This window comes from Anomaloglossus baeobatrachus, chromosome 3 (genome assembly GCF_048569485.1).
Source record: "Anomaloglossus baeobatrachus isolate aAnoBae1 chromosome 3, aAnoBae1.hap1, whole genome shotgun sequence".
NCBI lineage: Eukaryota > Metazoa > Chordata > Amphibia > Anura > Aromobatidae > Anomaloglossus > Anomaloglossus baeobatrachus.
The window spans coordinates 89,964,783-89,988,265 of NC_134355.1; the positions used below are offsets into that span (position 1 = coordinate 89,964,783).

At 48.9% G+C, this 23,483-nt stretch overlaps 1 protein-coding gene across 1 annotated transcript in view; it reads right to left on the bottom strand.

The window, feature by feature from the left end:
• The window catches only part of LOC142295004 (retinol dehydrogenase 7-like), a 58,801-nt gene extending 39,532 nt beyond the window's left edge, over window positions 1-19,269 (bottom strand). The window contains exon 1 of the mRNA XM_075338073.1: window positions 18,845-19,269. Within this exon, the coding sequence (XP_075194188.1) occupies window positions 18,845-19,214 (370 nt within the window). The 5' untranslated portion in view covers window positions 19,215-19,269. The remainder of the gene's footprint in view (window positions 1-18,844) is intronic.
• Window positions 19,270-23,483: the final 4,214 nt, after the last annotated feature.

The window sequence follows — 23,483 nt, forward strand, 5'->3', positions numbered from 1 at the left end:
TGGCGTAGGCAAGAACAGGAGAGGAGGAGCAGTGAGCCAGTTCAGTGTAGAGTCCAGGGAGCTCGAGTGAGGAGCAGATCCCTGGAGCTGTGCAATCTGACAGCGTCCGCGCAGTGGCTACAGACGGGGGAGAACGGTCAACTAGGAGTGCTGCCTGAAAGCCAGCTTCAGCTAGGAAGTGCAACGGAGTGGGAAGTAAGGAGACTGCTAGAGAGCACCAGGCCCAACCGGGCGGCAGATCCCGAAGCAAGGATAGATTCAACTTTCTTCTGCTAAACCTGCCGGTGTGGGGCTCTTACAGCCCACACCACAACACTACAAAAGCCGCAGCCACGTAACCGCAAGTTTGGGCCCATAGGTCATAGGAGGCAAGAGGCTGGAGTGGCCTGGTCCGGGGAACAAGCACACGGCAAGAAGGGGAGAGAGGCTTGGAGCATCTTCCCTGGGTGACCCCCATAGGGACTCAAAGTCGGGGTCACCCCAAACCACCAAGGGCTAAGGAAGGCGAGTCAGTAGTCACCCTCATAAAGTCAGCCTGAAGGATACCTGGTTCCCATCTGGTTCATCCCAGCTACGCCCGGGTTACTCACCCTGCCACCTGAAGTGAGTAAAGCCCTTGAAAGACATTCCTGCCTGTGTGGTCATTCTGCGACTTGTAGTACTACGCATCTACACCGGTCCCTGGGGCTTGCCTCACTCTCAGGAGGCTACTACATCTGACTGCACATATCATCAGCCCCAGGCACCCCTAACCTGCAGTGGCAGTCCCCACTGACCGCAATACTGAGAGTGGCGTCACGATCAAAAACAAGAAGATTTCCTACCAGTGACGGAGATCCAGCAACGTGGAGTCCCTGAAGGTATGCACCGACACAACACCGGTGGGGCTTCACACTGTGAAGGCATGACACTCCCCGTCTGGTATCCAGAGAATACTACATAACAATTTCAACTATAGAGCGACAAAATAAGTTCAGACACTTTGGTCACCAATCCTAGAGGCCATTCATTCCTCTTGGACTGGGTGTTCTTTACTAGGACAACGTTTCCATGCACCATGTTGGGCCTACTATCTTGCCACTGATCTCTTGCTTTTAACATAGAAAGGTATTATTTTCTCCATTTGATTCAGAAAAGGTCTGCTAACATTTGGACATCTTCCACTGGGATTTGTACAAGTTCTTAGTAGTAAACTCCCCGGGAGTCACTGTGGTTACATTAAGTTTCTGGGTGAGGAGAGGTGAAGGAGTAGCAGAGATGGGCCTTCAGGATCACTGGATATGGGGGCCAGAGGTATAGTATTTATAATGGCTACTACATCAACCATAAAAGGAGTGAGAGTCTTGTGAGTGAGTTTTGAAGGGATTAGTTGCAGAAAGATGGAATTGAGGATTCTGTGAGCAATGCTGATCATGCGCTCTCAAACGCCTCCCAAATGAGATGAGTGTGGCGGGTTGAAGGTCCACTTGTATCCCAGTTTGGAAAGCCATCTTTCAACTAGGTTAACATGAGGGTTCAGGGAATATTTAGTTCACCACAAACTCAAACAAAGTTGGATCCCCTGTCGGATCAGATATGCTTTATATGTTCTCTGACAGAAATGAACCTTCTGAGGGCATTTATGAAGGAGATGTGTCCATTGCCTTGACGACTTCTATGTGCACAGCTATAATATTCACATATGTGAATAAGACAGCCCAGCATTTGATGTTTGCATGTCCTCCCCTAGTATGTTGTGCGGTAACAGACCAGAGACCCACGTTGGTAAAAGGGGGTTCTGTACTCAGACGGTCTGCTGGAAGGTCAGCCATTTTTTGGAATTGACATGTACCACAGAGTTTCCGGAAAATGATACGTTTGAAAATTATTCTACTTACAGGACAGGAGGTCTTCCCGGTTTACATGTCAAGAAGGCGCACTGTCTTTTCCTCCTTGACCTGCTCTGTAGGTTGATCTGCGGGTGAGGGAGTCTGTGGCGCTGGCCCTACCAATAGAGCTGTATTGTGCTTTTGGCTGGCACACTCCAAGTAAGTATTCCTGGCTTAGCAGTGTCTAGCTAAATGATTTGTAGATGCACAAGACTTGTAGCATAAGTTGTTCTCTTTGAGGAAGTTTCTATGGTCTTTACTAGATTTTTCCCTAAAATTCCTGCACTTTTGGAATTGGTGAGGCCTTTTATGTATGGCGCACTCCCTGCTTGGGTCTTTCGTTAGTGACTCTTTAGTATGATAAACCTGTAGAAGATACATTAGTTTTGTGCACTGAGACTGGTGTGTCTCTGGGGTTACAGACTGAAGCAAGCTTACCTAGTTTTGGGTTAGCAGGATCTACGGTGGAAATGACGAAGCTGGGATCATACTTCTCCTTAGCCTGCTGGCATGTACAAAGAAGCAGAATGGAGAGAACAATATGTGTTGTAATTGTTTGAAATCTGAGCCCCGGTTGACCCATTTCTCTTGCAAACTAAAAGGTAACTTCTGCACTATGGATTTGATACCTCTGGCTGTGTCTGGGGATGTGAGGACTAGCAGGTCTCCTTAAGTCTTGGAAACTTGAAGTTCTACAAAGAGGTCTCTCAATTCTCTTAGCTTGTGAAAGATTTTGTTAGAGATTTTTGGAAAGTCATCCAACCTTTTACAGAGGGATTCTTCCATTATCTCTGAGGAGCCGTAGCACTCATCAAGCCTCTTCCATGAGATGTATAAGCCTCTGCTCGGGTGGTTGATGTTGATATCTCTGATGCATTTTGTGAGGTTCAGTCAACTATTTTCCTAAGCTCTTCACCAACAGGTTGACCTCTTCACTTGCAGAGAGGCCTAGGCCAGCAGTGGCGTTTCTGATGGAAGCTCTCCACACTTTGTAACTTTCAGGATGGTAGTTAAACTTTGAGAGACCTTTAGTGAGTAACTCACGGTGTGCAAAGAACTTGAGAAAAGCTGGTAGCGCTCGATCTGTGAGAGGCTGTGCGTTGCTGTGGTTGGGTCTCGGTAAGCTATTGTTGTAATAAAATGCGTTATTGCAGCGATAGTCACCATTGGCGTGTTCTTTCATGAAAGCAGTCGCTGTGTAGTAGGGATCTACAGGCTTGGGTGCAGATCGGACTCATGATAATAGATAGACAGAATTACTTTCATGCTTAGCATGGGGTGTTTGGTGGATGAGAGTCGATGATTTTTGACGGTTTTTGACGTTGATGTTCGGCATGGTTTGATATAGCTCTTGGGGCTGAATGTAGGTAGTATTCTAACGGGACATGCAGTAGAGCGTAGTCTGAGGTGTGTTGCAAGATATCATGATGATAAATTCGGGTCTGAGTCTTATGCTGGATCTTTCACTAGTGTTGCTTCTTCTAAAGCTTTTGCCTTGGCTTCTGCGATGCAGAAATGTGTCGAAATTTCTGCATCCAAATACTCAATGTGTGCACATACCGAAAGAAGGAAAAACTCCGATATCCATTCAATCATGCTGCAATTGTCTTTTTAAGCAGACTCTGCAGGGATTTACTGTATCTCAATATATTGAGAGCAGTGTCCATGGATGAAATGTAGTAGTCACTGCATAATCAAAAGTCATATGATTTGTATTACAAAACACTTGTGTGTATTAGGCTACTTTCACACATCAGTTTTCTGCATTCAGGCACAATCCTTTTTTTTCCTGATGCAAAGGATCCGGCAAAAACGGATGCAAACTGTATCCACCGGATCCGGTTTTTAACGGATCCGTTATGCCGGATGCGTACAAAACCGGATCCGGTGGATACGGTTTGCATCCGTTTTTGCATCCGGTTTGTCCTTTTTTTTGAAGGATCAGCTTTTTTAATTAATTTGGTGCATGCGCAGTTTACAAAAACGGATCCGGTAGCCGCATCCATTTTTTACCGCATTGCGCCGGATCCGGCGTCCATAGGCTTTCATTGTAAAACACGCCGTATCGCGCCGGATCCGGCGCGATGCGGTTTTTTTGCCGGACAAAAAAACGTTGCAAGATACGTTGCCTCCGGCCGCCGCTTTGATAAATTTTGCCGCATCCGAAAAAAAACGGATGCAACGCAAAGCCATCCGGTACAATCCGGTACCAATGCAAGTCTATGGGGAAAAAACGGATGCGGTACCGGATCCGTTTTACCCGTTTTTTTCCGGATTGAACCTGATGGCAAAAAACTGATGTGTGAAAGTAGCCTTAGGCTTAAGCACACAGTAAATATTGCCATGTTTGAGTTGCTTTTTGTGCTTGGCTTTACTGATCCAGCACAGCACATATGAGAACTGTGCATTTGTTTAGCTTTGTCAGTAGACCTCGGGGCAGGCTGTGCAAGAACAGAAAATGCAAATCTGTAACATGTCATAAGAGATGAGTGTAACGAGGTTATTTCTTGGGGCTTATTCACAGGTCTATTTTTAACATGCTTGAACAATCTATTTTTTAACTGGACATAACTTGTCCACATTATAGCCTATGCGACTGTTCATAGTTTTTCTAGAAGACCAATTATCCACAAAAATGAATGGCACTTGTCGTACTTTAATCCAAACATGCACATTCTAATGAATCGTCCGGCACAAATGTCAGTTGACTGCAACTCAGAATTTATCTTTTTGCTGTCCTTTTGAATCATAGAAATGTGAATAAAGTCTTAGGTTATGTGTAAGGAAGTAGACCAGATAGAAAACGCACACAGTTAAAGGAAACCTGTCACCTGTAAAAACGATATTAACCTGCAGATATGGGGTTAATCACAGCGCCAGCACAATGAACACTGCTACCTTGATGAAATGAATTTAAAGGGAACCTGTCAAGTGCAATGTCCACCCAGAACCACAAGCAGTTCTGGGTGTATATTGCTAATCCTTGCTTAATTTTCCCTGTATCTAATTGCATATGTTGTGCCCCTGAGGCTTCAGTCGCCACAGAGAACTGCATCTCATTTAAGGTGCAGTATTCATCTTGGGTGAGGAGGAGGTTAATCACTGGGGTTTCCAAATTTCACTTTACATACAGCTTAGGTGCCTTCTCATGGGGACAGGACTAGGATAGGCTGGGGGTGGCCATCACGAGGCATGAGACTTTCCCAGTCACTAAGACAACCACCTGGGGGGCAGGTACCACTTTGGGTAGAAGTAGGAGCAACCTTCACACGATCTTCAGTCAAGTCGGGGCTACAGTTCTGGCAACACAACACCATTTTCTTCAACTTCCTTCTTCTCAGAGCCTGGCTTTTAGCAGGAAGCTCAGCCTGGGTTCTTCACTTCATCAAGGGGTAACCCTTGTGAAAGAACGCACTTTGGCACCGTTGTTGACCTCCGACTTACTTGGGATCGGCTGAGCAAACATTGGAAGAAACCGGCACTCCGAGGGTGGCTATCATACAGTGAGTAAAGACCTTGAACCGCAACCACTGTGTCAGCCCGTCCTTACCGCCGCCCTGCACTTCAACACCAACGGCCACTACCACCACCATCATCCTCCCAGGGATCTAGCTCTACCTGTGGGGAGCCGAATCATCCTAGCTGCTTTACCATCCGCCCCAGAGGACATCACCCGTAGCGGCGGCTAATCCCTGGCCACACACCACAGGTGGCGTCACGAGACAACTACTCCCAATATCCTCAACCCATTCATCATTGTCACCCCAACTTTCATGCCTTTTATTGACACCGACGGTGTCACAAAACCGGTCAGGGCCACCTGTGACATCCCCTGACCCTCACCGGCCCGGTGACTAGTACTCCCAAGACCCCGTGGGGCCCGTTACATACATAAAAAGATCTTCAGAAAAAGTATTTCTAAAGATCCTTTATGATATGCTAATGAGTGCAGGGACTAGTCGCAAGGGCATTGCTTCCCCCAACTACTCTGCCCTCTTAGCATGTTAGCACACCCACAGGGCCGTGCTAATATGCTATTCAAAGGCCATTTCCCAGTGTCATCAGCGGTGATGCGCGTACTTGTGTCTGTTGTCACCGCTACAGTCCTGGCACTTCCGGTCATGTGCACTAGACCTCTCTGAAGCTGGGACTCGTACACATAGCTTCATAGTGCGCATGACCAGAAGTCCTGGGACGTCTGATCATGCGCACTGACCCTAAACCCGGCGTTCTCAAGCAGTGACAATGGGCACAGGCACGCGCGTCACCGCTGATGATGTGGGGCAATGGGCATTAAATAGCATGTTAGCATGCCCCTGTTGACGTGCTAACATGCTAAGAGGGAGGACTAATCATTTCTCAGGGAGAAAACGCCCTTGTGACTAGTCACTGTGCTCATTAGCATATTATAAAGGATCTTTAGAAATAATTTTTCTAATAATCTCTTTATCTATGCTACTATAGGCTGGGATGGTTAGGCAGGGATTAGAAATATACACCCAGAATTGCTCATGTTTCTGGGTGGATTTTGCACCTGACAGGTTCTCTTTAATCCTCCCAGCAGCATCCAGGTCTCCGTAACGGGGCAGGCACTGGCGCAATTTCAATCACAGCTATGTGTATAGAGAGCAGCGGCTGTAACCACACCTCACGCACTGACTGACAGCTTTTGGTCAGTTCAGTTAAAGTCGCTGCTCCTGTTGTTGTTGTATTGCCATTTAGTTAGCAGTGGTACAGATCATACCGGTGACAGGTTAAAAAAAATATAATGACAACACAGCAGCCAATCACAATAATATTTGCACAGATTCCTCAAAAAAAAATTGTTACACACCAGGAAGTCTATCTTAGAGCAACACGAAGTGCAGAGGAGAAAGGCATTGACTACTAGCCCGGGTGTGGGACCTGATACACCCGTCTGCGTCAGCCGGCCACCATCACCTTGGTTTACCACAGGACTTGTGTGCTTTATTCGACCGTGAGTATCATCCCTGGCCTGACTGGGTGCGCGGGCCCCTGCAATCACCATCCTCAGCATAGAGACACTGGGCCCCGGGACATCCATCCCTACCCACAGAGGGGTTAACATCCAGCTGCCAGCCCAACGTTCCCGGGAGCCCCGCAACGGCAGCGGTGGTGCTGCATTTCACCACACACCATGGGTGGCATCACAGACATTTTACAACCAATCCCGTATAAATATGTCCCTTTTTATTCGGCGTGTCCGCGCGGTCCCCGGGTCCGGAGAACCCCTCGAGCCGAACCATATATCCGGATCTGAGCAGCACTGCGGCTGCTGGTACGGGGGCGGCACACCCTGAAACCTGGCGTCACAAACAGGATTATTACCCATTTACTTGCTCGGTGAAAGTGCGCCTTGTTCTGGACTGTCAGCGGTGCTCCGCTGCAAAATTTTTGAAAAAACGCCATCTTTGCCGCCATTTTTGGGCGCGAAAAACAACAGCCCAGCGTCTTCTTGCCTGAGAAAGGGCGTGAAGCTGAGGCCCCGCCCCCTGGGAACAAGGCCGGAAGAAAAACCATGAGGCCGAAATCGAAACTAGCAAGCCGCATCAGAGGACTGCTCCCGAAAAACCAGGGGGGCGGGCGAGAATAGTGGCATGTGATCTGAGGAAATAAGAGGCAAGGACACCAGGACTGTGCCATCTTCCGTTCCTGGACACCACCTCGAGAGGATGTCTGACCGGTCCGGCAACCCGAAGATGGAAGGATTTGCCCCCGGGACTGCCGACTGGGTGGAAGCCCAGACAGAACGGATGTGCCGAAGAATCCAGGCCCAGGCCAACTTTCTACTAAAGAGATGGACGGCCGAGATGCAGGAACTAAATAGGATAACTGAAGTGAGCACTAATATATATTATGAGTACAAGCCAAAAAATACATAGTACACACTTATGTACTGTGAGATGCAGGAACTGGCTGCAGCTGTCCGGGCCTGCAAAGTGGAGATAACCTCGGAGGAGCGGCTAAGCGACCCACGCCCTTATGTCCCACCGGGACCGGCCCAACAGGCTGAGGAGCTCGGTCTGCCCCCGTCTGCCACGCCGCCTCCCTCGCTGCCCGTACCTGTAGCTGGCGCCCCGCTTGGTCTGCTGCCACAAGCAACGGCAGTGGTACCCGTTCCATCTGCCTGCAAGGACCCATCAACGGAGTCCTCGGGTCGTGAGCACGCCACCGCTCTGACACCCGTAGCAGTCCTACAAAAGACCAAAGCCTGGAAGACATCTCCTCCGGCTCTGAGCCTAGACGCACCAGAGACGACATTATCCCCGATCCCGGAGAAGGCAGCGCACTTGATAACGTCGGCCCCGGCAATCCGCCCGGCCACAGCAGAGACGACGCCTGACCGGAAGTCAGCAAAGACGCCGGCCACTCCCCAGTACCCGATCCCGGCTGAGGCGCAGCTGGGATGCACCTGTAGGGCGGCAGAGCAGGCCGCGGATCAACAGAGCCCTCTTCCACTTCACGTGAGCCTGGTCGTAGCCAGCAGTGAGGGCATCCGGATGGTCCAAGCCCCTAAGCAGGAGGAAGCAGAGTGCGCAACCCGTACTCTGTATTAAGAGCGGCAGCAGCTGAAGATGGAGATTGCGTCCCGGGAGAAGCGGAAGGCCGAAGTACTAAATAGGACATACCGGGAGAAGGATAACCTCCGGCAGGCAACTTTCGGGTGCAGGGCCCGACGTTCCAAGGACAGGTCCGGCACTTTAACCCTCAAAAGGGATGGGGCTTTATTTATCAACCGGGCCTGGAGGCCGAGATTTTTGTGTCCCGGAGGGATGTTGCCCCTCATTTGCCTACGGGCCACCCGGATCGTGACCTGGAGCCAGGAGAGCTGGTCTCCTATACCCGGCACTGCGGAGAGAGGGGGTGGTTTGCCCTCGACGTAAAGAAGTGGGGAAGATGGATGAAAAAATGTGCCTCCGCCCCCCTCCGCCATCTTCAAGCAAGGAAGATTGTTAAGGTAGTGGTTCCCGGCTACCTCAGTTAAAGTTGCACCCCGTTACCGTTTACAGTTTCATGGACCACGGCTTCGGACTGGAAAGCCAACCCAAAAACTTTTGGGCCTTGTAAATAAGTCAAGGCTACCCTTCTTATTCATGGCAGCCACTAGAGAGGCTGATTGGAGGAAGGGCCTGCGGTAGAGTCGGCCGAGGCCCAGTCACTACCAAAAACGGTGACTAACCTCCAGGCCAGGGGTCCCCGAACTTGGGAACCTATGACAAGGACTGCCAGGTAAGGAACTTTTTACCCAGCCCGTGGGCGTCACCCGGACCCGTTCCTGGACTTGGGCAAAGGGGTGTGCACCAGTGTTTAGCGGTGGCACCAGGGAACAGGTTGTTTGGGTGGGAGCAACAAGAAGGTGGTCCAGTCCGTCCCGTTCCGTTTGATTGTGTAACGTTTAAGATATGTGCCTCCCGTAAGGGAAGAAACTGTTCCACTGTTATTATACTTGTATTTATGCCTTTTTTCTACTTTCTAGTTCCGGTTAAAATAAATGGTGGTGGTCGGACAGCCCGTGGATGGTCTGTATTCAACCAAGGGGGAATGTAACGCCCTGGAAAACCAGGTAGATGTACACATAGGCCCCCGCACAACACCTAGCCCACAAAGGGTTAAATCAGCCCACCTGAAACCCTAGTCACTCCCCTCAGTGTAGGACAGGCACACCAGTGGGTGGGACCAGGCTGTTAGGGAATGCCCACCTAGGGGTCTGGAGAACCCGGGGCGGGAAAAACAGTGAGATAAGTCTAGAGTCAAGTTCAGAGTGGAGTGGAGGAGGCGAGCTCAGGCAGTCAAGGCCTGGACTGCAAGCTGACAGGTGCCAGGGTCGGAGCCCTGACACCTTGGCTAGGTGGCAGACAGTAGCCAGTGCCAGCAGGAGACGGGAAGATGGCAAGCCGGAGATCCGAGGTGGACCGGGACAGAGTTGTAGCCCGCCGGTGCCGACACCGGAGTCCCGACCCGGAAACCTTGCACAGAGGAGGTACTTGGACCCTGAAGCCAAGACCGGCACCAACGGCCTAGCTAATTAACCAATTGAGGGCAGGATTTTAGGTCCTGTCCCAACCTAAGTGCCGAAAAGTAGACAACCACCCACCGAGAGGGATAGGTGAACCACCAGGGCCCGTAGCTCCCAACGGTCAGCGTCAGACGGGCACAGCTCTCAACCAAAGGACTGGGAGCAGACTCCCCGTATTACACACCGAGAAATCTATCTTAGAGCAACACGAAGTGCAGAGGAGAAATGCATTGACTACTAGTCCGGGTGTGGGACCTGATACACCCATCTGCGGCAGCCGGCCATCATCACCTTGGTTTACCACAGGACTTGTGTGCTTTATTCGACCATGAGTAACATCCCCAGCCTGACAGCGTGCGCCGGCCCCTGCAATCACCATCCTCAGCATAGAGACACTGGGCCCCGGGACATCCATCCCTACTCACGGAGGGGTTAACATCCAGCTGCCAGCCCAACGTCCCCGGGAGCCCCGCAACAGCATCTCACCACACACCGTGGGTGGCGTCACAGACATTTTACAACTAATCCCGTATAAATACGTCCCTTTTTATTTGGAGTGTCCGTGCGACCCCCGGGTCCAGAGAACCCCTTGAGCCGTACCATAGATCCAGATCCGAGCAGCACCGGCTGCTGGCACGGGGGCGGCACATGTGTGTGTGGGGGGGGGGGGGGGCGGCAGGGGTAATCGAGGCTGCATTGTATTGTGTGTGTGTGTGTATGTGGAGGGGTAATGGAGGGTGCATTGTATTGTGTGTGTGTGGGGGAGGGGTAATGGAGGGTGCATTGTATTGTGTGTGTGGGGATGAGGGGTAATGGAGGGTGCATTGTATTGTGTGTGTGTGTGGGTGGAGGGGTAATGGAGGCTGCATTGTATTGTGTGTGGGAGGAGGGGTAATGGAGGGTGCATTGTATTGTGTGTGTGTGTGGGGGGGAGGGAGGGGTAATGGAGAGTGCATTTTATTGTGTGTGTGTGTGTGTGTGGGGGGGGGGATTACAAAAGAGCAGTTTGGGGGAATATATAAATAAATATTATTATTAATAATAATAATAATAATAATAATAAAGGGGCAATATGGGGGATATTATGGAGAGAGGCAGTTTGGAGGGGACATTATGGAGAGAAGCTGTGTATGGGGACATTATGGAAAGAGGCAACGTGGGGGTATATTAAGGAGAGAGTCAGTGTGGGAGGTATTTTGGATAAGGGAAGTGTGGGGGGATATTTTGTGAAGGAAGCACAGCAATTATTTATTCAGGGGCACAGCATGGGAGATATTTATATTTATGGGGCAGTATAATGATACTTTTATTTTTAAAGGTGCTGTGTGGGGATGTGCTGCTGAAGAATAAAGAGGGGGGGCTTCAGAGACGAGCAGTGGGCACGAAACTTCTTCATGGCATCTGTACTGCGTGGAGACAAAAGGAATGGGATCGACTCAGAAGATGTCACCTATAAAGGTACCTGGATGTAGATGATTATTTGTGGTACTGATTGCGTCTTATCAGTACTGTGGTTCCTGTATGGTCCGCAGTCTGATAACAACAACTCCCAGCATCTCCTCACCATAATTAAGGGCAAGCTTCGAGTTGTAGATTCCGGTATCTTCCGAGCCTTCCCATTGATTTGCATTGTAAAATACAGAGCGTTTTCCGAGTGGAAAACACCAGAAGAATGGAGCGGTCACTTCTTTTAATCATTTGGTGGTTTTAGAAACTCAAAGTGGCTAAAAGATGCTCAAAATCCTGAACCTGTGCACAGCGAGGAGATGCATATGGTCATTCCAGTGTTTTTCATAGTGGTTTCCATGGTGGGATCTGCCCCCAAAAATGTCATTGCACATACTCTAAGTGGTATGTGTCCAAAATTATCACCAGTGAAAACAACAGCTTCGCTGATCACCTATCTGTAGAATAAGTCATCAATATTAATTCAGGTGGATCTGATTTTGTATCCCTGCCCATCAGCTATATGACTGCAGCATTATATGGAGAGCAGCATCCTCTTCATTATCTGCGAGACCAGCTCTGTAGGGAAAATAATAGCTTCACCAGGTCCTGCTACTAAGAACAATAAATAGGCTTGAGCTGTTATATGGTCGTGTTACACAACCTACAAGTGCACAAAGATATTTCACATTTGTGCCGCCCCTGCAGCGGTCAAACCACTCGGATCCGGGGGTGATTACCCGGGTGCTAGGGGCCATTCTCAAACGTGAAAAGGGGAATTATTTACAGGGGGTAGATAGTTTGTGACGCCACCCGTGGTGTGCGGTGACGGAGAGTACCGCCACTGCCGATGGGACTACCAGGGTTGATGGAATGGGGTCAGCTAGATGACGTTTTCCCTTCACGGGTAGGGAAGGCCCCAGGACTCTGGATGGTGAGGTGCAGGGGAGCGCAGGCTCACTAAAAGCAGGGGATGATCAGGTACTCACTCAGATAGAAAGCAGACTCTGACAACGAGGTAAACTAAGTCTCTGGGTGCCACTGCCCTCTTGGGGGAGTCCGTCCGGGTATCCGTCCCCTACAGTACCGCCTGATGGTCCGGAGCCTGCCTCCGTGCACAAATTTAGAAGTGTCCGAGTGGCCCGTAAGCATAAAGAGGTTCGGGCCCCGCTCCCCACTTTTTGAATAAAGGAGCTGTGCTCTCAAGAGTTCCCGCTTGGGATTTCAGTGGGCTGCTTTGGTTGGAAAGCCCTATCCCCCTCGTTGCGCTAGTGCCCCTGATCTCTGAGCTTCGTGGGGACAGTCCATAAAGTCACTATCCTCCGCAGGTTAATTGCCGGGTTGCTTGAAGCTACTCCCCGACCTAGGGTCTAGTACCCCACTGTGCTTTTGGTCCCAGACTGGCTATTGTACTTGGGCTACCGACTGTCCTCCAAGACTAAGTCCAGGTACCCAGTCCCAATATCCCGCAACCGGGTCGCCGACTCCTCCGGGTCCAGACCGCCGTTTGCAACCCAATCTTTTTACTCCCCGGGAGCCACACGCTCCCTCTAGCTCCTCACTGCTCAAGGGCTACTGACTCGCCCACCCCAGGGCTGTGGGACACCCGGTGCCGGGCCGGACTAGTCCGGTGGTAGTCAGTGGTGGCTGGGCCCGGCTCCGTGGCCCTGGTGGGTGTCAGTAGAATATGTGGCTTGCTCAATAAAGGTTGTGTTCGTGACGCCACCTGTGGTATGCGGCTAATAAGCCGCCGCTGCTGTGTGGGTCCTCCGGGATGATGATATAGCAGCAATGGTGGTACTGCTCCCCACAGGTGGAGCAATGCCCGGGGCACAGTTGGTGCTTGTGAATGTCTATGCAGCGAAAATAACAGAGACCACTTCAAGGGTGCAGTTCAAGTTCTTTACTCACAGTTCTTGTCACAGCTGTAGGGACCCTTGGACCGCTGGGACCACTGTCAGGGACCTCCGCCGTTTCTGGGTGATTCAGAGAGTAAAAGCCGGTACCCTTCTCTTAGTGTCTCTTTCTTCTGCTGTCTTCCTTAGCCTTGCCTTTGTTAGGATGGACCTGGCTTGGCCTCCACTACAGCCTCCAGGCTGGGGGGTCACCTGTCGGCTGATTACCCCTTTTCTGGAAGTCTGCTATGGGTTCTGGCCCTGGGAGCTTACAACATCCCTGGGCCTCGGTTTTTACTGTTTGGAGATGATTTTGCACTCCTCCAGTCTCTAGGGACCGTCCCCTGTCGCAGCTTAATCCCTCCACCGATGTTACTGTGGAACAGGCCACCGCAGCCTACAACTACCCGTGGCACTTCTAGGGCCCTCTCCTTGGTACCTCTAGGCCTGCTCGTGGTACCTCTATGACTACCCGTGGCCCTGCGACTCCTTCTGTCTTTTACGTGGTGTCACCTGGACCTCTGGGTCCCAGGGTCTTCACCAGGAAGCGTCTCCTTCGGTTTCTCTGCTCCTGTCTGACTTGGAGCTTTCTTTCCTTCTTTCTTTCTTTCTTTCTTTCTTTCTTTCTTTTCTCCTCCTTGCCTGCCTCCAGCAGGCCTCCTCCTCCCTCCTTTCTCTCGTTCTTCTTCTCCAACTACATGCTCACTCTCTCACTCCCTGAGGTAGACTAACTAAACTTGACCTTCCTCTCTGTGTCTGCTCTCAGATGGCTCCTCCCACCTCCCCAGTTGCTAAGCTGTACCCTATAGGAGCAGGGATGGGTCTTACGGCCCCTCCCAGCATGCAGCATGGGGGGTAACTGCCACTTTCCCTGGTCCCAGTATGTACCTAACAATGGGTGTAGTGTGGATTTACCAGGGAATCAGAGTTCACTCTCTTCCTCTCTCAGAATGGGGCATCACACCGCTGGATGGGGTGCAATGACCTGTGGCGACGGAAGCCTCAGGGGCGCCACACTCCCCCACAGCAAATCCCAGCACGTCCTCGGGCTGAAAACAACAAAAACATGTGGAAGAACTGCAAAACATAAAACAATTAACATTTCTTCCCTTTATGGGAGGCACAATTACTTTAACGTGGCAAACTTCTTATAAAGAAACTATGTGTGCACTTCCAGTTCATTGCTTGGTTTGGGCACATCCCCCTTAATTCTGGTAGGGGGCACAACGGGTGCAACTATATACATTTTCGGCTACAACAAGTCCAGTAGCCCGGCAGTTCGTTTCTTTCAATCAAACAACAATGGGACAAAATCAACCAGCCATTAAGTCCAATGGCCTGGTTACATAAGACACATACACATCCACCGGGGCCCACATTCCAGTTCAGTGGCCCGGTAACACATAAACATGGGGGGTGACGTCTTCAAAAAGCATGAGGGGCAGTACAGCAGGAAAGGGTGTCATCTTCGAAAAGAATGAGGGGCAAAACACAAGGGACTTCTTCAAAAAGAATGAGGGGCAGACAGGGGCTATATACAGTTCAGCTGCTTCTTACTTCTTTACTCTTCATTGCTGGGGTCCTTCTTTGGCAGGGCCCTGGGCAGCATGTAGGCCATGGAGATTCTGGTCTGCGTTTCTTGCGTGGCTGTCGCAGGACCTCTGCTCAGTTCTGTGGCCTGAGTCTGCCTTGAGGTGGTGCTGCTGCTAGGGGAGATGCTGCGCTCTTGCATTGTGCGGCGCCACCCTGGTTCTTCTGGGGCCGCTTCTTCCCGCAGGATATGTACATGCAGCGCGTACCATCCACGGTCCCCCATCAGCCGTGTATACTCCACCACATCACCCGGCTTGGCATCGCGCCCTGGGTGGCCTCTGGGCAGGTGCTCCTCGGTGTCTCTTCGGGCCACAAACATGTCCTTGCCCAGACCGGGCTCCCGGATGAAGCCCCAGCCACCAGCTTGTCGGAAGTCCACTACTAGGCCCCGTCGCACTGGGCCCTCGGATCCCTTCAGGGCCTTCCTGACCTCTTCTTTGGAGGCCAGATTAGCGGCTTCTCGGGCCCTTCGTTTCTCCTCCCGGAGTTCCCGCTCCCTCTGGTACTCTACCACCAGCCTCCGGCACGTCAGCTCGCTGGCCAGGGGAGTTTCCTTGGGGAGCAGCGGCCGCTGCAGTCCCCTGCTTTCAATGGGCGCTGCGTCCCAATTCACTCCCGGGGATGCCATTCCCAGGAGGCTCACAGGGGGACTCGGCAGGGGGCCCGCTAGTTGTTCAGGGTCCACCCCTCCCCAGGCTCCGTCTGCGGGGGTCTCAGGCAGGCCTCCGGTGCCCCACCGGGCGTCCGCGGGGTAGGCTGGGAAGGCCAGGGGGTCAGTGAAGGGGCTAAGCGGGGGCGCGTGGCGGGACCCTGGGTCCGGACTGGACGGGGTTTCTGGTTGCTCACCCTGCTTCCGCTCCGCGGCATCCATCCACCGCTCCAGATCCTCCGGCACCCTCGGCGTTTCTTTCTGCCGGTCCGCCTCCACTTCCACACTACTCAGCCTCCGGGCCAGGACTCGCATTTCCTCTCTCAGCAGGTCCAGCTCGGGATCCACTCTTCCGGTCCCTGGTGCACCTTGCTGCAGCTCCTCCGCCATGCTACCGACCTGGGGAATGCTGCCTGGAACACTGCTCGGGTGCTCGACCACGCCATTCGGCTGCTCCCTTTCCCTTCTCGGAGGCGGGGCCAGAGGCTGTACTAGCAGTTGGCGCCAGACTGGCGCCCAGCCCATCACGGCCGGCACCGCTCCGCTTACTATCAAGTACATTTTCTTTATCTGCTGGTCTGGCATTTAGACTCTTTCTGCCAGCCGGCCAGCTTATCTGGTCGCCATTTCTTCTTCTTCCGCCTTCTATGGCGGGCACCGCTTCGCGCTCTTTTCTTGGACAAGGGGGCGTGGCTTCTCTTCGCGCCCTTTCTTCTTTCACGCCCCCCTTCTTCCCGCGCTCAGTGTCTTCAATGGCGGCAGTTTCTCACAGTAAACACAGGCTATTTCACGATTCTTCAGGCGCACAGTACCCGGTGAAACCGGGCACAAAATCCTGTTCGTGACGGCAAAGTTGACTCGCCCACCCCAGGGCTGTGGGACACCCGGTGCCGGGCCGGACTAGTCCGGTGGTAGTCAGTGGTGGCTGGGCCCGGCTCCGTGGCCCTGGTGGGTGTCAGTAGAATATGTGGCTTGCTGAATAAAGGTTGTGTTCGTGACGCCACCTGTGGTATGCGGCTAATAAGCCGCCGCTGCTGTGTGGAGCCTCCAGGATGATGATATAGCAGCAATGGTGGTACTGCTCCCCACAGGTGGAGCAATGCCCGGGGCACAGTTGGTGCTTGTGAATGTCTATGCAGCGAAAATAACAGAGACCACTTCAAGGGTGCAGTTCAAGTTCTTTACTCACAGTTCTTGTCACAGCTGTAGGGACCCTTGGACCGCTGGGACCACTGTCAGGGACCTCCGCCGTTTCTGGGTGATTCAGAGAGTAAAAGCCGGTGCCCTTCTCTTAGTGTCTCTTTCTTCTGCTGTCTTCCTTAGCCTTGCCTTTGTTAGGATGGACCTGGCTTGGCCTCCACTACAGCATCCAGGCTGGGGGGTCACCTGTCGGCTGACTACCCCTTTTCTGGAAGTCTGCTATGGGTTCTGGCCCTGGGAGCTTACAACGTCCCTGGGCCTCGGTTTTTACTGTTTGGAGATGATTTTGCACTCCTCCAGTCTCTAGGGACCGTCCCCTGTCGCAGCTTAATCCCTCCACCGATGTTACTGTGGAACAGGCCACCGCAGCCTACAACTACCCGTGGCACTTCTAGGGCCCTCTCCTTGGTACCTCTAGGCCTGCTCGTGGTACCTCTAGGACTACCCGTGGCCCTGCGACTCCTTCTGTCTTTTACGTGGTGTCACCTGGACCTCTGGGTCCCAGGGTCTTCACCAGGAAGCGTCTCCTTCGGTTTCTCTGCTCCTGTCTGACTTGGAGCTTTCTTTCCTTCTTTCTTTCTTTCTTTCTTTTCTCCTCCTTGCCTGCCTCCAGCAGGCCTCCTCCTCCCTCCTTTCTCTCGTTCTTCTTCTCCAACTACATGCTCACTCTCTCACTCCCTGAGGTAGACTAACTAAACTTGACCTTCCTCTCTGTGTCTGCTCTCAGATGGCTCCTCCCACCTCACCAGTTGCTAAGCTGTACCCTATAGGAGCAGGGATGGGTCTTACGGCCCCTCCCAGCATGCAGTATGGGGGGGGGGTAACTGCCACTTTCCCTGGTCCCAGTATGTACCTAACAATGGGTGTAGTGTGGATTTACCAGGGAACCGGAGTTCACTCTCTTCCTCTCTCAGAATGGGGCATCACACCGCTGGATGGGGTGCAATGACCTGTGGCGACGGAAGCCTCAGGGGCGCCACACTACTCTCTTCACTCACTTGTCACCTTCCACCAGTCTGCCTGACCCCTAGGTGGGCGGCCCTATTCCAGCTCAGCAGCCCACTGGTGTGTCTGACAGGGTGTGGTGTGAAGTGTGATTGGGATTTTTGGATGCTGATGGAGGAAGTACTGTAAGTTAGGAACCCAGAACCAAGAGGGGTTGAGTCCTGCACTAAGAGTAAAGAACGTGCAGTCCCCTGTGATGCCCTGACTAGTCCAGGGGCGTCACACATTCACCACGCGAAAAAGTGGGCCTGTGTACCCCCAAATGCCATGGCTGAATTTTAGTCCCAGTCCGGCCCTGGTATTATAACACTTTAGTCACTTTTTGCACTTTGAGTACGTGTTGATTTTTAGATATAGTAAAAGTTAATAAAAAAATATAACGTAACTCACTTGTAAGTACAGTCATCCCAAAAAATACACATAACAAATCTGTAGCCATTCACTTAAAAAAGGTATTGGAAAGAATAATGAGATAACTATTGAACTGCAGAACTGGACGTTTAGCCTTTTGTGAGGGTAAGTGGTCAGAGGAAATCTGCACGTTTTATGAAATTTTTTTTCATAGATACTGATATGGAAAATAAATGAATATTAAAAAAAAGTTTCAAAAAGTTTTTTGTTTTTTTGTTTTTTTTTAAAGGGCCCACAAAGTTCTAATGGATTGCAGAATCAGATGTGCCAGAAAATGACACTGATTTTGCTGTAAATTACTTCCTCGCAAGTACTACGTGAGACCCAACTTTATATATTGCTTTAAAAAATAAATATAAGCATGAGAAAAAGTGCAATAGGGCCGTAACTGTGAGAACTGTGAGGTGGGGAGAGAAAATGCACAGGGATATCCTCATTTGATGAGGTTGTGTGAGCCACAGCTAGCTGGAAACATATATGATCGAGAACGGCTGCTGCAGACCCAAGTATAATGTTGTTGATGGAGATAGTGGGTAAACTGCCCGGGCTGTCGTGAGAGAGATGAAACCGGAAGATCCCAAAATGCGATTTATTCAATGCGTTTCGGAGACAAGCTCCTTAATCATTATTTTCATGTCTCCGAAACGCGTTGAATAACTCACATTTTGGGACCTTGCTGTTTCAGCTCTCTCACGGCAGCGCAGGCGGTTTAAAAAAAATATTAGTAATTGTCTTTTACCTTTCTCAGGGAGGTTTTCCTTCACATACTGCTTCACCTTTTCTACCTCCTCATCTTTGGTCACGTCTAGCCTGATGACTTTCACCTGCCCAGGGGATGAATGGTTTATCAGAGCCTGGGCTCCCTCTCCATCAGGAAACAGGCAAGCAGCGAAGACTGTGAATCCCATATCAAGCAGCCTGAGTGCCAGCAGGTTTCCAAAGCCTGAGTCACAGCCGGTGATGAGCACCGCTCTTCCCCGAGCATCGAAGAATACATCTTTGTGTCTCAGCTTTGTATAGATTAATGTCGCCAACAGTCCAAAGAGTAATACATATACAAGGGTCTGTGTGTCCAGGCAGCAAGACCATAACCAAGGGATGGAAACCATCGCTCCAGCTTCAGTGTGCACTATCAAAATTAGGATATTCGATGTTCAGTCTAAGTCAGCATCAGAGGAAAAACACTCCATTGTCACAGGTCACACATGCTTTAATCACATTGTGGGAAGACTGTATACACAAGTGCTTTGTGCCTCAAGGTAAACTGTTGCAGGATACAATAGCTGCAGGCTTATGCTAAACAACTGTATTGAACATAAACTATAGGGCACTGTGTTCATTTTTAAAGGTGGTTTATACTGTACAGTGTGATCTCTTTGGGGGTTTTTGTATCAATTCGTTTCCAGTAATCTTCCATGTTGTGATGATTGAGAAAACCAAATCAGGCACATAATCAACCACAAGTGTTGATATATTGTAATAGAACTTGTATAATATGTTATGATAAGTGCCGAATACCAAGGACTAGTATATGATGACCAACCGGAAAACAAACAACAAATTCACAGAAAAAAGAAAACAGACATGAGGTCTAGTATAAATAAAACCAAAATTGTTTTTTAATTAATGTAAAAGAAAAACCAGAGTAAAGATAAAATCACATGAACACGATGTAATATATGAAGGCAGTAAACGAAAATGAATAAATATTACTCTGTAATAATACCCAATTCAAGACCTTATATAATAATAATAATAATAATTGCTGTTAAACCAGAGACAACGTGCAATATGCAAATTATATACAAGGAAACCACTAAACAATAAAGATGATGGCTGCAAATAAATATGAAAAATATATATGTAACATCAAATATATGCTTCCTACCCTGAAGAAGGCACGCAGAAACGTGCGTTGGGGTGGGTGATGCACATGTACATTGGACATCCAACAGGTGGTCTGCGCTACTAATGCACATCATTTCTATTTTGAGTTAGCATTTGTGGAATTCTACCAGGGACTTTGCAGATAATAGAAAATACTGATTGAATGTAGGAGAATTTTCTATTATCTGCATTTCATATATATTCTATGAATATGTTTGAGGTATGTGCAGGACCTGTTGAATTAAAATGATTGGTTGTCAATCCACATGTGACACAGGATATGAGGTAAAACGCCATAGACACATGGTATTTGTTATACAATGAATAAGAAAAGTCTGAAAAGTTTGTGAACTGGGTTTTTTGATCATAGTATTTTACCTTTTAAACATGGAGTGAAAGTTTTTCAATTAATTTCAATTAATTTTCTAATAAAATTCTAATTTTTATAGATCCCGGTTGCTGGATTATCTCTCCTTTCCGTTTGGATATCTTCTCGGTTTACATGAATAATTCCGATGAACAGTTCCATGGTTAGGTGAGTTGACTTTTCCTGTTTTTAGACCTTGTGGATTTTCTCATTTTTATATAGGCTTCACTACATGACATGTTGCTTTTTTGTGACTTTAAGGCCATGTTCACATGTTGCATAAATACTGTTTTTTGTGATCCGTAGGTGTCCACGCCAAACTACCCAATAACAGCCTCCTCTGCTTATAACATTTTTGTGTCTTTTCGCCCTTATTTGATGCGTTTTTGGCTCAGATGTGAAGCCGCATTTTGACATGTTTTTCTTTATCGTACAGAAAAGCTTTGATTCTGCACTAAAAAAAGTGACTGTTGTTTTTTTCATGCGCTTTTTTTTAAGTGCCACATAGAAACGTCGAAAGAAAAAAAAAAAACACCAAAATCCCACAGTGGGTGAAATTTTCCCTAACTCACATCCACTGTGCTTGGATAATTAAATACAGCAGAATTTCTGTGCAAAAAAGGCAGCAGAAAAAACACCATTTACTCCACAGGTGCACATGGCCTAAATGTCCAAGCAAAGTGGATTTGATTTCATAAAATCTACATTTGCTTTTTTTTTTCTAAAGGATTTTATGTGGCGTGGAGCATGAAAAAAACAAAGGTAAAAATGCCATTTTTTTAAGAGCAGAATTAAAGCTTTTCTGTAATGTTAAAAACACAGATACACATCTGCACCAAAAATGCATCAAATGGGGGGAAAACGCATAAAAGAAAGGCAGTAAACACAGTAATTAGAGATGACTGTTAAGGCCGCTTTACACGCTACGACATCGCTAAAGCGATCTGGTTGGGGTCACGGAATTTATGACGCACATCCGGTCGCTTTAGCGATGTCTTTGCGTGTGACACCTATGAGCGATTTTGAATCGTCGCAAAAACAGTCAAAATCGCTCATCGGTGACATGGGGGTACATTCTCGAATATCGTTGCTGCTGCAGTAGCTATGTAGTTCCTCGTTACTGCAGCAGCATACATCACTCCGTGTGACACCGCAGGAACGAGGAACCTCTCCTTACCTGCGTCCCGCCCGCAATGAGGAAGGAAGGAGGTGGGCAGGATGTTACGTCCCGCTCATCTCCGCCCCTCCGCTTCTATTGGCTGGCCGCTGTGTGACGTCGCTTTGACGCCGAAAGTCCCTCCCCCTTCAGGAAGAGGATGTTTGCCACCCACAGCGAGGTCATTCGGGAGGTAAGTACGTGTGACAGGGGGTTACCGACTTTGTGTGACACTGGCAACAAATTGCCCGTAACGCACAAACAATGGGGGCGGGTGCGATCGCACATGCGAACGCACGATTAATCACCCCGTGTAAATCGGCCTTTAGAGTTACAGTTATAATACTTTCTTATTAATTTAATGGAGAAAAATAATCAATTAAACCATGTTTTTATGCCATTTACTGGTCACCATCCATAAGTAATCTGATCAATGTGTTGTGAGGGTCATTACAATTACAAGGTGAGATCACCAGAGCCTGTTCCTTAAAGGTTTAGCTGCTGCCCACAACTGTAGAGGTTGTTGGTTCAAGTTCCAGACAGAGCGACAAAAAAGAGAGAATATTTTGCAATTACAAAAGAATTGACATTTATGCAATAGGGTTTTTTTTATATTTTATTTTTTTTACTAATTTATATAGGAACAAAACAATATGATTATTTATTCACTTCTAAAATACAGGTACATAGAAATACTCTGCTATGTACAGATGCATCTCTAAGTACCTGTATAATCTACTTTTGTGTATCCTGCCTGCACTACAGGTCAAGTATCAAATCCTCCTATTTCTCTCTGTCTGGACTGTGGTTCATTGGTAGAGCTGTGGCCTATGGACTATGAGTTTGAGTTTTGGGGGAGGAAGGGTATTTTTATTTATTTTATCTTTTTGCAGGGAGGATGCGGCCCTGCACCCGAGGAGGAGGAAGAGTTACAGAGCCAGCAAGGAAGTTGGGACAAAAGCTCTGACTGCCGGAACAGTGGGACTCAGCCCTCAAATCGGCTGAATCTGGGACAGTTGGGATCCATGGCAAAACAGTTCATACTCTCAAAATTTCTGAGTGCTGAAAGACTCTGCTAACTTTGAAATGTGAAACAGGTTCTGGACCCAGACAGACACAAAAAGAGCACAGCTTTGTGAGAGGCCGAAACAAGAAATCTTTTAGAGGTTCAAATCTCCTGTATACAAGTAAGAAACTCAGTAGATACATATAAAAAGAGAGGAAAAATGGCTACAGTGACAACCTCCTTCCCTCTGCCAGGACATTAAAAATGGGTGGTGTCTGGGTCTTCCAGCATGACAGTGACCCAAAACATACAGCCAAAGCAACAAAGGAGTGGCTCAAAAAGCACTTAAGGCCATGGAGTGGCCTAGCCAGTCTCCAGACCTTAATCCCACAGAAAATTTATGGAGGGAGCTGAAGCTCCGAGTTGCCAAGCAACTTAAATTTATATAATGTGATTTTCTGGATTTTATTTTGGATATTCTATCTCTCACTATTAAAATTAGCCAACCCTTAAAATTATAGACCACTAGATCAATGTGGTAAAGTGAAATTCATAGAGAAACATTCCTAACTACAAAGTGCACATTGGTCATTGGTACGCCTCCTAAAGAAAGCTAGTTGAAACGTACGTTGGGGTGGAGGGATGATACAGCTACATTACAGGAGGTAAATATCCAAACGAGCACAAGAGCACTTTATCACCAATGTGCACTTTGTTCTTAGGAAGGTTTCTCTATGAATTTCACTTTACCACACTGATCTAGATTACGGATCTATCTTAGTAACCAAGACACCTTAGGAGTCTGTGTCTAATTAATTGCACGTGGGTAGACTGCAATTATGTATGCTAGATCAGTAGGAAATAAATTTCTGGTTTCACTACTTAATGCTATTGTATAATATAAGTCTAATATTGACAATATACATTTTTAGCAAAAATATTTTAATATTTATTTATATTAT